The following is a 14,261-nucleotide window of genomic DNA, read 5'->3' as shown; positions in this document are numbered from 1 at the left end:
ACTATGAAGTGGTTGTTGGAACTAGATTTTTAGTTTGATCATTTGCTATTATTGGGATCTATGTGGTCTCTGGTACTTGAAATTTAATGGAAACTGTTACGTCAAACCTCAGTCTTAACTGAACAGAGTAGCCCTGATCAACTAGAAATTAAATATTTAGAACCAACTCCCTTTTTAGACAGTATAGGGGGCCAATAAGTAGACAAAATCAAATATTAAGAAGAACTAGTTTTTCACTCTCTTAATTAACTCTGAAATGTAGGTCCTGGCATCTTGATGATCATGGTTCAGAATCTTGAAGTACATTGAGCTACATACCATAGCCAGTCGCTGGAGGTGTGTGACTTCATTTGAACTCATGCCTATCAGCTTATCCATGAAATTGTCCTGTGTCCACATGTACATATTCTCATCTCATAAATTCCATCTCTTAATATATTACTCTAACAAGAAATCATGCAGATAAAATGTTTCTTGAAGTTGATTCCTGAAAGTATGTTTTGAAATGCAGTACTTGTTGCTTTATGATTATTGTTAATCCTTGAAATTATAGTTTCTAGATGTAGCATATTTGAAGTTTAGTGTCACCATAAGCACTGTGCTTTTCTAGCATTTATAAATCGCAGACAAGTGAATTGTATTTTCTGTATCCGAATGTATAGGTCTTATCACGCCTGGCTACAGAGGTAAGCCATTGAAATTCTGAAGTACACCAACAGCTTCAACCATAAGGAGGAATCTGAATAGGTAAGCAAAGCCTGGTTTCCAGTCCTGAAAGCCCTAAATCCGAAAGGACTTGATGGCCGAGGTAGAACAGAAAAAGCAACCGATGACCAGTTGCCTGTCTCCACCAAGGCAGGTTGATGTACATTGGGCTCCTTAATGCTTCAACCATTCGCCGAAGAACAGCCAATCAGCAACGCACGTCCTCTCCCCCCAAGCATGGTGGACTAATAGGTGAGCAGCGTACTATAGCGTGCACTATATAATGAGGTGGAATTACACCACCACTTCATTCCACTGAGAGCTTCGCTGCTATCGAAGTCAGTGGGAATACTTGACAATGCCGAACGCAGTCTTCGGTGAAATGTCGGGACAATCGCTTGCTCCTAGACCACGGCCTACTAGCCCGGAAAACACTGATACATTTTTGTTAAAAAATACCAGCATTCTCACCCTTTCGAGGTTGTGTCTACTACTATTTTCTGTCACTAATGAGTCCTGCTGTGCTGCACTTTCTCTCAGACAAGACTGTCAATAATTTTCTCAGCTCTGGAAACTACTTTTTTCTGATCATCCTTCAGGAATGTTGCAATTTCTTTCTGGGATGTGTTAACTGACAATGAATTTGATGCATCATTATTTTCTTGCATGATGTTGCCATACAAGCACCACATACTGCCACCAGGCAGTTTTTCTGGCTCCTAGCTGCAGTCACTTCAGTCACTTAAGTGCGGCCAGTATCCAGTATTCGGGAGATAGTGAGTTCGAACCCTACTGTCGCCAGCCCTGAAGATGGTTTTCCTTGGTTTCCCATTTTCACACCAGGCAAATGCTGGGGCTGTACCTTAACTAAGGCCACGGATGCTTCCTTCCCATTCCTAGGCCTTTCCTGTCCCATTGTCGCCATAAGACATGTCTGTGTCGGTTCGACGTAAAACAAATAGCAAAAAAAAAATTTTCTGGCTCCAAAGATTGGGTCATGAAGAAAAGACAACAATGTATTTAATAGGCTTAAACTATTTTGTAGCGAATATTTAAGTGTAACCTGTATGTTCCTCGAAGATTTGAAGACGTGAATACACAACAGATTTAAAAAAATATCTCTTCATGTATAGATTCAGGATTCTCCTGTTAAACAAGAAGTTCCAACAATATGTCAGTTCGGCATTCGACCGGGGAAAACTTTTGCTTTTAAACGGGGATCCAACTGAGTTGTAATGGAAGATATTTTGCTCTCTACCGAGCGAGTTGACTGTACAGCTAGGGGCGCACAGCTGTGAGCTTGCATTCGGGAGATAGTGGGTTCGAACCTCACTGTCGGCAGCCCTGAAAATGGTTCTCCGTGGTTCCCCATTTTCACACCAGGCAGAGGCCACAGCCGCTTCCGTCCCACTCCTAGCCCTTTCCTATTCCATTGTCGCCATAAGAACTATCTGTGCTAGTGCGACGTAAAGCCAATCGTAAAAAAAATTTTTTTTTGCTCTCTTTGGTGTCCTTGTACTGAATATTCATTTCATCCAGCAATGTCTGTTTTACTGTTGCAATTCCCTATCCACCGTGTGATGGCTTTTGAAGATGAGACATGACATTATTCACTATGGGGATTGTCTTGGATGCTGTCACTGTAAAAGAACATAAGGCGAATGTTGCTTGATCAGATATGTTTTAACAAATCAGTATGCTCCTATTGTGGTACTGTAAAATTTACTGGAAGGGTGAAGTCAAACAAGGCAAATACAATAGTCCTTTTGTTCTTTGTAGCATGCAAAGAATTGAATTCCATCGTGTAGGTTCATCTTTAATTAGGCAGTGTTGTGGTAGAGAAAGTGGTTTCTGTGACTGAGAATCTTGTTGATTTTGAGAAATGTTTGAAACTGTTTTCCTTGGTTTCCAATTTTCACACCAGGCAAATGTGGGGGCTGTGCTTAATTAAGGCCATGGTCACTTTCTTTCCACTCCTAGCCCTTTCCTATCCCATCATCGCCTATCTATGTCAGTGCAACATAAAGAAAATTGTTAAAAAAAACCAGATACATTGCAACATCAAAATGTATGTGTATTTTTAATCTTAGCTAGAACCGAAGTGTATGAGGAGGTGATGGGTAAATGTGGGAAAATTATGGAATCTAATAGGAATGGGAAGCACTTATTGGACTTCTATGGTATTATGTATGGTAGTATGTCTGGCTCCATGGCTAAATGGTTAGCGTGCTGGTCTTCGGTCCAAGGGGTCCCAGGTTCGATTCCCAATCGAGTTGAGGATTATAACTTTCATTAGTTAATTCCTATGGCTTGGGGGCTGGGTGTTTGTGACGTCTTTGGCGTTATATAGGGCTCCATCCTCACAGATGTGCAGGTCGCCTATACGGCATCAACTTGCAAGACCTGTACTAGGCCTCTCCAGAGGCCACATGCCATTATTATGCTAGTATGGGATTAGCAGTCACAGATTCATTCTTCAAGCATGAAGCCATTCACCACTACATGTGGGAGGGTAGGTGCACCATATCCATAATAGACTATATCTTAACAGACTTTAAATTCAGGAAATCTCTTAAGAATGTATGAGTATTCCAGGGATTCTTCGATGATGTGAACCCCCTTCTTAAAAGTTCCCAAACAAATCAGTGCATGCAATGTCATATTGACAGGGGGACTCCTACTGCCAATTTCTTTGTAAATTTGACTTGATTTTGTAATAACTGAAATAACATCACATACCCTCTTAACACATGAAGTTTCATCATCTTCATTTTTCTTCTTCTGCTTCCAGTCTTCAGGGTCAGGTTGTGAATCGAGGACCTCCACAGTTTTCTATCTCTCCATCACTCCCTCCCTTCCTCCAGTATTTCTTCTGCTTTTACTCCTCTCTCATACTCTCCTTCATCATACTTGTCCACCTCTTTCTGGGCCTTCCCTGTTGGTGTGTCCATACTGTTTCAGATTACTGGTCTCTATCTTGTCTTACAGTTTAGGGAATCCAGTTCTCTCTCTGATTTTATCCCTTTGTGTCTTCCCAATTATTCTTCTAAGGAATTTCATCTCAGCTGCTTGGATTCTGCTTTCATTGTTTTTTTTTTACCACCGCATATGTTAAAATTGGTGTGTAATACATTGACTGCAGAATATCAGAATATTCTTGCATTACATTGGGACGCCCCGGTTCCACAGTATATCTCTCACACATTGGTAAAATCCGTTGGCTTGTTGGATTCTCTTTCCAATTTTTTAATTTGTTTTCCCCATCTTCTGCAAGTATACTCCACAAATACTTGAAGCGTTTCACAACTTGTAATTATCTTCCATTTACTTCAATATTTCCTCTACCTTCTTGTATACCTTTCATCATCACTACTGTCTCTTGATCATCTCCACACTTATTTTCATTCCGTATTCCTCTATTTTCCGATTCCATACAGTAACTTTTTTTTTCTTGTATTTCCATTTCATCTTCTTCGCATATTACTATGTCATCTGCAAAGAGTACGGCCACCGAGCTCGATAGCTGCAGTCGCTTAAGTGCGGCCAGTATCCAGTATTCGGGAGATAGTAGGTTTGAACCCCACTGTCGGCAGCCTTGAAGATGGTTTTCCGTGGTTTCCCATTTTCACACCAGGCAAATGCTGGGGCTGTACCTTAATTAAGGCCACGGCCGCTTCCTTCCCATTCCTAGCCCTTTCCTGTCCCATCGTCGCCATAAGACCTATCTGTGTCGGTGCGACGTAAAGCAACTAGCAAAAAAAAAAAAAAGAGAGAGAGAGAGAGTAAGGCCTTTATCTCCTTGCTTTCCAGTTTTTGTTGTACACCCTTGTGGATTTCATCCATGACTGTGATGATGAGTAGAGGGAATAAAACACTTCCTTGTCGGAAGTCCTGTTTCCGTATTGAACCAGTTTGTTTGTTTGTTTGTTTGTTTGTTTGCTTGTCCTGTCTATCTTCACACTACTTACACACTTTTCATTCATGGCTTTGATCAGTTGTACTTCTGCTCTGCCTGCCTTTTTTTTTTAATCAATGCATCCCAGACCAGTTGCCGTGGTACACTGTCATATGCCTTTTCAGTATCTATAAATGTCATCGCTAAATCCTTCCCTTCTCCGTAATGTTCCTCAATGTAAAAATTAGATCAAAAGTTGATCTATAACTTCTAAATCCATATTGCTCTTCCTCCATTTTCTTTTCTGCTTCCATCTTCAGTTGTCCCTCTAATATTCTCTCAAAAGATCATTGCTACATGTGAAATGAGGGTGATTCCCCTATAGTTGCTACATTCTTTCTTATCACCCTTCTTGATTACTGGGACCAATCTTCTGTTACTTAATTTTTCTTCCAAATCACACAAAATAATCTATATATCCAATGTAACCCTACTGGTCCTGCAGCCTTTATTATCTCTGTAGCCACCTCATCCACACCCAGTGCTTTGTCACTTTTCATCTTCTTTATCCTTTTATTTCCAACATTGTTATATCTTCGTTTTGGTTTTCTTCCACCATTTCTTCTTGATGTTCCTTCTCTTCCTCCAGTTCTTTGAATTTTATATTCGTTTAGGAAAATACTTCTCCCATTGCTGGAGAATATCATCTCTTTGTGTCAAAATTTGTCCTGTATCTGTCCGTACAAATTTTGTACCTTCTCTCCTGTTTACTTTGCATTTAACAAATCCGTACAACACTTTCTTACTTCTTTAACATCCTCTCACAAGGTTTCTGTGAAATTTTACCAGCACCTCTGTTTTTCTTCCTGTACAATCTTCTGACAGGCTTTCTTTGCTTCATGATACTTTTGCCTACTCTGTATTTCGGTCTCCTATCCAGCTCCTTCATGCTTTATGTTTTTCTTTCACTGTATCCCTCACTTTGTTATTACACCAGGGTGTCTCCTTCTTCTTTTTCCCTGATACTCTACCACATTTATCTGCACATTTCACCATTCCTTGTTTGAACTTGGCATTTTCCTCTTCAACACTGCCAGCCTCTTTTTTGGGATTTCCCTGCCCCCCCCCCCTCTCAGTGCTTAATATATTTATTTATTTTGTCAGATGCATATCTAATTGTATTGACTAAGGTTGATTTTCAATTTTCTCCTTTTTTCAAAGAGAAATGTTGTGTATTGGGATGTTTATGACACTTTGCCATCTTCCTCTTTCCAACCACCATTGTTCCAATCCAGGTTTCATCTAATTATACCATTCTTGATTGTGTTCAACCACTTTAGTGTGGATCTTCCTCTTGCCCTCCATCCTTCTATCTGGGTCTCCATCATTCGCTTGTGCATCCGTGCCTCTTCCATTCACTTGACATATCCAAGTTTATCCCTCTTCATTCTATCTTGAAGCTTTACCACTCCAATTTTCTTTCTGGTGTCCTCATTTCTTACCCTCTCCTTGTCTTTCTTCTCATACATGTTAAAAATTTCATTTCACTGGCCTGGATGTTATTCTCCTATCTTTTTTCAGTATATAGGTTTCCAATGCGTATGTCAGGATTGTGCAGTAGTACATCTTATACATCAGCTTTTTACACTTCATTGGTTTCTCACACGCTGGTGGAGTCCTTTCACTGATCTCAATGTCTAGCCCAGCAGCAGTTTGCTTCCCAAGTTCTTGAAGCTCTCCACAATTTCAAAGTTTTGTCTCTTTATCTTTATCATCATTCTTTTCCCTTCCCTTTCTCCTCTAATCAACACCATTGCCTTACTCTTTTCCATGATGAATTTCATTCCTTAATAATCACAGTTAACCTGTATAGTTGGCCTTACATTTCCTTGCTGTTTGTTCCATCTCATCTGCAGACAACATTACCTTCAGCTTCCTGTCCCCATACTTTACCTTTGTCTCCTTCACTGTTTCATCAATAAGCATTATGAATAACAATGGTGACAGCACACTTCCTTGTCTTAGTCCAGTTTCATTTGAAAAACTATTCTGTCCTCCCCACATGTGTCTGGACACTGCTGCAACAATTTTTTGTACATTGCTTGCACATATTCCATCATTTGTTTTACATATCCTTTCTGTTGCATTACTTTCTATACCTTTACTCTGGATACACTATCGTAAGCCTTTTCTAAATCAAGGAATGTCATTACCTTGTCTTCCATACTCCCAATGTTTTTCCATTAACTGCCTCATACTGAAGATGGGGTCTAGTGTTGGTCTTCCATTTTGAAAGCTATATTGCTCCATTTATAATTGTCCTTCCACCTTTATTCTCAATCTCTTTTCTACTATCTTTTCACATAGTTTTGCTACCTGTGATACGAGTGTGATTCCTCGATAATTATCACATATATTCTTGTCCACCTCCTTAAATATATGTCTTATTACTGCAGTCATACATCAGCCTAGTCATAAAAGAAGCGTATTTAGTTGAAATTTACCCTGAAATGGTAAAACATACTAGTGGGAAGGCAGGGATGAAATCACGTTATAGAGTAATAGGATTAGGATGGAATTTTGGTAAGGTACCTTCTAATTGGACAAAAGCAGTAATTGGACCTTATCTATAAGCAAGGCAGCAGGAATGACTGTAACAGCTATGGAGGTATTTTGTTGATCAGTACACCAGGTAAGGTATTCACCGGCATTTCTGAATGAAGAATACAGTCATTAGTGGAGAGCAAGTTGAGTGGAAATGAGTATGGCTTCAGACCACAGACCATATTTTCAGTGTACACACAGTAACTGAAAAACCCTGTGACACAATTAGATAGTTCAATTTAAGTTTTGTAGATGTAGAGAAGAATTTGACAGAGCACAAAGGGAAAACCCATGCTGAGATATTGTGATACTGCAGGAAGGTTATTACAGTCAAAGGCAATTATGTTGATAATTGGGCTGCAGTGAGAATTGATGGTACAATGTGTTAGGCAAGGCTTTAATTTTCCACCCTTGTTCATAGTTTACATGGATCGTTTAATGAAAGGTGTTTTTTTATTTTTATTTTTTACAATTTTCTTTGTCACACTGTAGGTCTCATGGCGACAATGGGATGTGAAAGTGCTTGGAGCAGGAAGGAAGTGACCATTGCCTTAATTAAGGTATAGCCCTGGTGTGAAAGCAGTAAACTACAAAATAAAATGACAGGGAGGGATTCAATAGGGTGAAAAGCAGTTAGGCCAATGCTGGTAACTTGGTCTTGATGGCAGGCTGTGCTGAAAACCTGTGGTCTATTATCTTGGAACTTTAAAAGAGGTGCAGTGAGTATGATATGAAAATTAGCATTTCCAGTGCTAAAGTGATGTCAGTAGTAGGGAAGAAACCTAAGAGGATCGATCAGGGATTTATGATCTATATTCTGACAAGATGGTGATATTATAAGTGTGAAATGAAATAAAGGTACAGCAAACCAGTTGCGATGAGTTTGTAGGTATGGCCAGCAGTTTTCGTTAAGAAAGAATTCAGTTCCCAGGCAAAACACTTTTTTCACTGATCTGTTTTCTGACAGACCTTGCTGTATGGGAGTGAAATGTGGGTGGAGAACTCAGCATATCTTATTCATAACAGACATGAAAGTATCGAGATTGATTGTTGGTACAAGCAGGTGGTAACATTGGTAGGAGGGTTGTAAATGAGCTCAATGAAAGAACCTGGGTATATAAACCGTCATTGGTGATGGGATCATGAGGTGAATGCAGGAGGATAAATTATGTAAGTGAATAATGGACTCTGTCAAGGAGGTTAAGAGAAGGAGAAGAAGACATGATGGTTAGACTCTGTTTTTAAGGATTTAGAGAGAAGGAGTGTGGTACTGAATGAGGCCACAGAGCTAGTAACAAATAGAGGATTGTGGAGGTGCTTAGTTAAATCACAGATGCTTGCAGACAGAATGCTGAAAGACATAACAGTCTATAATGAGGATGTATGTATACAGTTGACATACTGGCACCAGACTGTCTGCATAAATATGAAGGAAGGAGGCTGCTTTTATTGAGGGGTCAGCGGTCTAGCATAGAAAAGCACCAGCTTCTTGCTACCTGCTATTCAGAAGCTTGTGAATGAGATGTATTCCTAACGACCCGTATAAAATGTGCTACTTGTGACAAATATATAAAAAATTCTTGTATTAATGTGGTTTGTTAAGAAGGAAGCAAGGTTTCATTAATATAAATTTCAAATTCTTAGGTGTTTGGACAGAAATATTTCCAGATATTGACTGTGACTTGATAGAATCTGATCATGTTCCTTTAAGAATGAAACATGTCATTCTTTGTTTAATAGTGGGTATTTTTATTCCTTGTTCAATAGTGTGCTTATTACAAGTTTGTTATAGTATAATATTTATACTGAACTTGTGTGTTCAACAGACTGAAAAGCTTTTAAGTTACGTATTAACATAGTATCAAGCTCTGGTAGTATTGTTTGATGTAGATACCTTTTGAGTATTTAGATCCCATCTCTGGTACACTGAAAAAATATAATTTTCTATCCTGATGGATAGATTTATTACTTGGGTTGAGATGTTTTGGGACCGAAAAATCACCCAAATATGCAGGCAAATATGCTCGTTAAAATAGCTACGTTTGACCCAAAAATGGAAAATAGGACCAAACGTCTACTTCCAAGGAAAGATTTTTGCCATTAGTTCTTTTATATAAAAGATAAAATTCATTATACAGTCTTATTGCACTGCATCAGTTAATTTCCTTACTAGTTCTTGTAACTTAATTCCACTAGTCTCTCTCATAAATTCATTATAAATCATTAAAACTGTGGTCAATATAAAAAAAAATGTAATTAATATTGGAGTCTTACACAATGGCGACAGCCTGCACTCTCGGACTTCTTCTTTCAAATACTGTGTATACAATACAATACAATCCAATCTTACCTTATAACAGATGTTGGAAGTGTCATTATTCCTGGTTTATAGAGGCAATGTGGGCAGAAAAAACAAAACCCCTAATTCTTGTGGTAAGTTTGGGAGAGATTTGCATAAATTTCATCTAGCTTTTACCCAGTTAAAACTGTTCATTTGCACTTGCATTTCTCGTTTCCCACTGAGCCAGTGCTGTCAAATGTATTTACAATATTGTGAATTGCTGTTCTAGAAGGTGGCACTTAACCAGGAAATGTCTGAACAAATTCAACTTGCACCCTACGAGCTGATTCGTATTTTAGATACTTTTCTACACCTGAAGATACGCTGCTGTAACGAAAGCATTTTTGCAAATGAACTATCCAGAGCTTTGATCTTTGATTGAGCACTCGCCACCGTACACTACAAACCAGCTTTCAAGGACAGAACCTGTTCTATTGCCCTCCTGGCAGTGGAGAAGAAAACACACTGTCATCGACAAGATTTAAAAATAAAGCCCTGTATTTAATTGAAGTGAAATATAGAAAACCATACAGTACTTACTTCTTATGCCTCATTCATCTCAGTATTTTTATGTCTAGCAGTATTGCTATGCTGGTGGACATTAAAATGCTTTATAATACTTGTTTTAACTTTGCACACTTCGCAGAGGATGATGATTTTTTTTTTTTTTTTTTTTTTTTTGTAGAGAACCATTCCTCCCTGAACTCTTTAATGCAATTTCTTAATTTAGAACTTTCACTACACTTTTGTTAGGTGTCCTTATGTCAGCTCTATCACTTTTAATGTAACTATGAAGCTTTGAAAATTGTCTCTTGAAATTCTTAAAAAAGGTGAGAGGAGAAGGGTAGTTTAGGTGCTACCTAAAGAGGTCACAAGCCACAAGTGCTAAGACAGATAAGAAGATAAGCCCTTGTGGTGTTTCCTTGTCTCATAATAAGGGTGACATTCCAGTGGGCGTAAATTCCCGTACTGCAAGTCTTTCTCTAATGGAAGTTATTCTAAAACTAGTAATATAAACTCAGAAGAGATACAGTAAGCATCAAGTTTTGTTACAGTGTCACATACACATTTACACAGGCAACATTGGACATCACATTCAAAGTACAGTTCATTTTCAGTGCAAAATATAACCAAAATATGACGTTAAACAACTGAAATGACCAAAACAATTTTTAAAAAAAAGGTAAAATATGCATTTATATGCCCTATAAAGTTAGGCTAAATATGCTCAGAAACGTCCAGTTCATGCTTAATTCCAACAAATAGCCAAAACGGAAGACAGGAGGAAAATAAGACATTTCCTGAACATCCGAACCCTATTTACTACTGGTGATTAGGCAATTATTGTTATTCATATGGATAATTTGGTTGCTATGAGAGTCAGTTCTAGAATGAATTTTTGATTTAGTGTAATTACAGGAATCAAACAAGATGGTAGTTTTTAACCAATACTGTGCATAATTTAAATAAGCAATTTATTGAATAACAAAACTTATAATATGGATCAGGAAGAGATGTACTGGAAGTAAGAAATTTACATTTCAGTAACCAAAGCAGTTTCATTATAATTATGCAGAAGAGTCCTGAAAAGATGGAACACTATGTAGGAGATTCCAGATAAAAGCGGGTCAACTAGGAAGGGCAGTATAGTGAGCAAAATCAAATGAAATTAAACCAAATATAATGTGGGGAGTTTGCAGTCTCAGCTTTTGTCTTGCTAGGAAGAACTGAGTTTGCATTCCAAATTATCCTTTTGTCACTGTTTAATATAATGTCCCAAACCTATAACATAAAGAAGCAACAAAAATAAGAATGTGTCTAAAACCGAATTACATACAATCAGACAAATATATTTTCAGTTTGTGTATCTCCCATGAGATCAGCAGATTACTGCATGCTCACATAAAAAATGAAACTGGACAGTCTTGTGTAACATTCTTTAAACAGATGGTTAAAATGAGAATTAGTATGGAAGAACAGAGCAGACATGAAATGCTGTATTTCTTTTTCATTTTTATTTTCAGGAAGCCAACACAACTTTCCGGTTGCTATTAAATGAATCAACCCGAAGGTTGAAGCTTCTCAGTAAGAAGTTAGGTAGCTGTATAGAACGTGCCAGGCCATACTATGAAGCTCTGGAAGTTGCTAGACAGGCGCAGTACGAGTGCCAGAGAGCGGCAGTACAGTTCCAAAGAGCAAATGGTAAGATATTGTGCTTTGGTGACCTATATTCCTGTTATCTGATGGTGAGACAAAGTGTTTGATACAGTTTGGTTGAGTTGTAGCATCTCTTCTAATTCCATCTGAACAGCCTCCACATCTACTTAATCTCACAATATGAAATAAATTTCTTTTCTGCGAATGTCAAGGAGTCGGCACTTATTTTCTAACTGTTGATAGACATAAAGGGTATTTTCCATTTATTGGTGTACTTGGGTTGATTTTTGGTAATTTTTACCTTGATTTTAATAATCATATTTTGAGAGAAAAATGCTTTCAAAGGTTTTCTTTTACTACACCCAGTGTTGTGCCATCAATTTTACTTCTAAAATGTTTTCAAGATAGAAGGTAAACATGTTTTTCAAAGTGTGTTTCCTGTGTTTCCTTAAGATGGCTAATATCACATATAGAAGAATTGGTGCAGTGTGTCCATCACATTACTCTACAATCAGCAGCTAAGCAGTTTTTACTTGTCCCTTATTTGATAAATATATACAAACTTGAAGTAAAAGATGTGAAAATGCAGATGCAAATTCATTTATATATAAATGTGTTCAGTAATAAGAAAGTAATATAGTCCATTTAATGGTTTCATACGTATAATAATTTGTGTTCTTCCTCAGGAAGTGTGAGGTGCTAATAATGCCATTTATTCCTATAATTGCTAGATTAAAAACAAAGGTGGGCCTCATATTATTGTGAGTCTTAGATATTTTATGTTTTTATCAACTCTCATTTCGACATTCCTCACGGATGTAAAGTGTTGAAGTATCGTTTTCAGTAACGAAAACTGCATTCCCTAGTGGCTTTAATTAGTATGCCCAACTCGTAAGAATTCCTTAGTTATCATTACATTGGAAACACCACTGAATACAATGTATGATGTATTTTTGTTGAAACTTCTATAGTTAGTATTACCATTTACAGATTCTTTGCTTGAATAGAATACCATATTTGCTTGTATATAACTCGCACTTTTTGGACAAAAAATAAGTGTGAACATTTTCAGTGCGTGATGTATGCGGAGATTTGTGTGCAAAAGATCGTATTCGCAAAAAAATCATAAAATTTGCATTAGGCTATTGAAACAAGACAACTGGCATATTTACCCTATTCATTGTCACTGCCTTCAGTCTCTGAGCTATTCTTGCGTGCATCATTCTCGTCACCATCCCATACTGCATCATCCTGACTTCCGTCCACCGCGTTTGCAATGCCCGTCTTCAAGAAACTCTTCACAATAACTTCTGTCGACACCATAACCCATGCCCGCATAACCCAATCACACACGAGTTCAGCTGACGGCCTCTTTATTTTGCCTGCTGGCATTGGCTCATGCTCCCCTCCTGCCATCCATTCGGCATACAATTTACGTATGTTGTCCTTGAAGGGACTGTTCACGGAAACATCTAAGGGCTGTAGATAATGTGTGAGTCCACCAGGAATTTCAACGAGATCAGTTTTCATTTCCTGAAGCCGTTTCTTCGTGTCTTCCACCAAGCGTCCGCGGAAACTGTCCCACACTAGCATTGCTGGGCATCGAAGCAGTGACCCTGGCCGTGCTCCCCACACCGTACGGACCCAGTCTTGGACAAGAGCTGTATCCATCAATCCTTTTTCTTGAACCCATACATGAATGCCTTTGGGAAACTTCACTTTAGGCACTGTTTTTCTTTTGAAAATAAAAGTGGCAATTTTCTTCCATCTGCGGTTATTGCTAGCATGACAGTGTCACACTGTTTTTCACACCCAGTTGTATGTACAAGCGCGCTAGAGTCTCCCTTCTTGTTGATGGTGGTGTTACATGGCATGTCGAACTTTATTGGGGTTTGATCTGCATTGCCAATTTGAGATAAGAGGTGATTGTTTTTCTTCCATTTTGCTATCACATGGCGATGAAAATCTATGATTTTGTTGCTGAAATCGCTTGGCATTCTCCGGCAGAGAGATGTTCGCCTTCACAGACACAGTCCCTTTTGTGTCATGAATGTATGGATCCAACCCTGACTCACTTTCAGATCCTAACAGCTAATTCCTCCCTTAATCATTAGTTCGCGCGACTTGAAATGTAGCATTTCGTGCGAGATACTAAAGCCATCATTTTGCAACTCTGTAACGTATTGAAGCCAGTTTTCAGCCCTCTGAATGCCTTACGTGTTCGGTTGGTGGTTTCTAGCATAGCTTTGTGTTTACGCCAGTAGCAAACATTAAACTCAGTTGCACTGAATTCTCGACCAGCAGCTCTGTTACTATGTTCTTCAGCATATTTTATCACTTTGAGTTTAAACCGAGCCGTATAACTCCAATGTTTTTCCATAACTTAAAGATCGACCTACACAAGAAAATTGAAATGAGAAACAAGAATGAAAAGTGAAGACAGAGTACTGGTACTTGTTGACAATACAACAGGTGGATGACACCTAATACTGTGATCACTTGACTGCCTGGACAGGGAAACACTCCCAGTTCACGTGCACAGCTCTGCCAGACAGGTAG

General features: G+C 38.4%; 1 protein-coding gene across 1 annotated transcript in view; it reads left to right on the top strand.

Moving 5' to 3' along the window:
• The window catches only part of LOC136864705 (SH3 domain-binding protein 5 homolog), a 163,076-nt gene that overhangs the window by 6,017 nt on the left and 142,798 nt on the right, over positions 1 to 14,261 (top strand). Inside the window, exon 3 of the mRNA XM_068226395.1 lies at positions 11,570 to 11,747. Within this exon, the coding sequence (XP_068082496.1) occupies positions 11,570 to 11,747 (178 nt within the window). The remainder of the gene's footprint in view (positions 1 to 11,569; positions 11,748 to 14,261) is intronic.

This window comes from Anabrus simplex, chromosome 2, assembly GCF_040414725.1.
Source record: "Anabrus simplex isolate iqAnaSimp1 chromosome 2, ASM4041472v1, whole genome shotgun sequence".
Lineage (NCBI taxonomy): Eukaryota > Metazoa > Arthropoda > Insecta > Orthoptera > Tettigoniidae > Anabrus > Anabrus simplex.
This window is presented reverse-complemented; position numbering and strand designations above follow the sequence as displayed.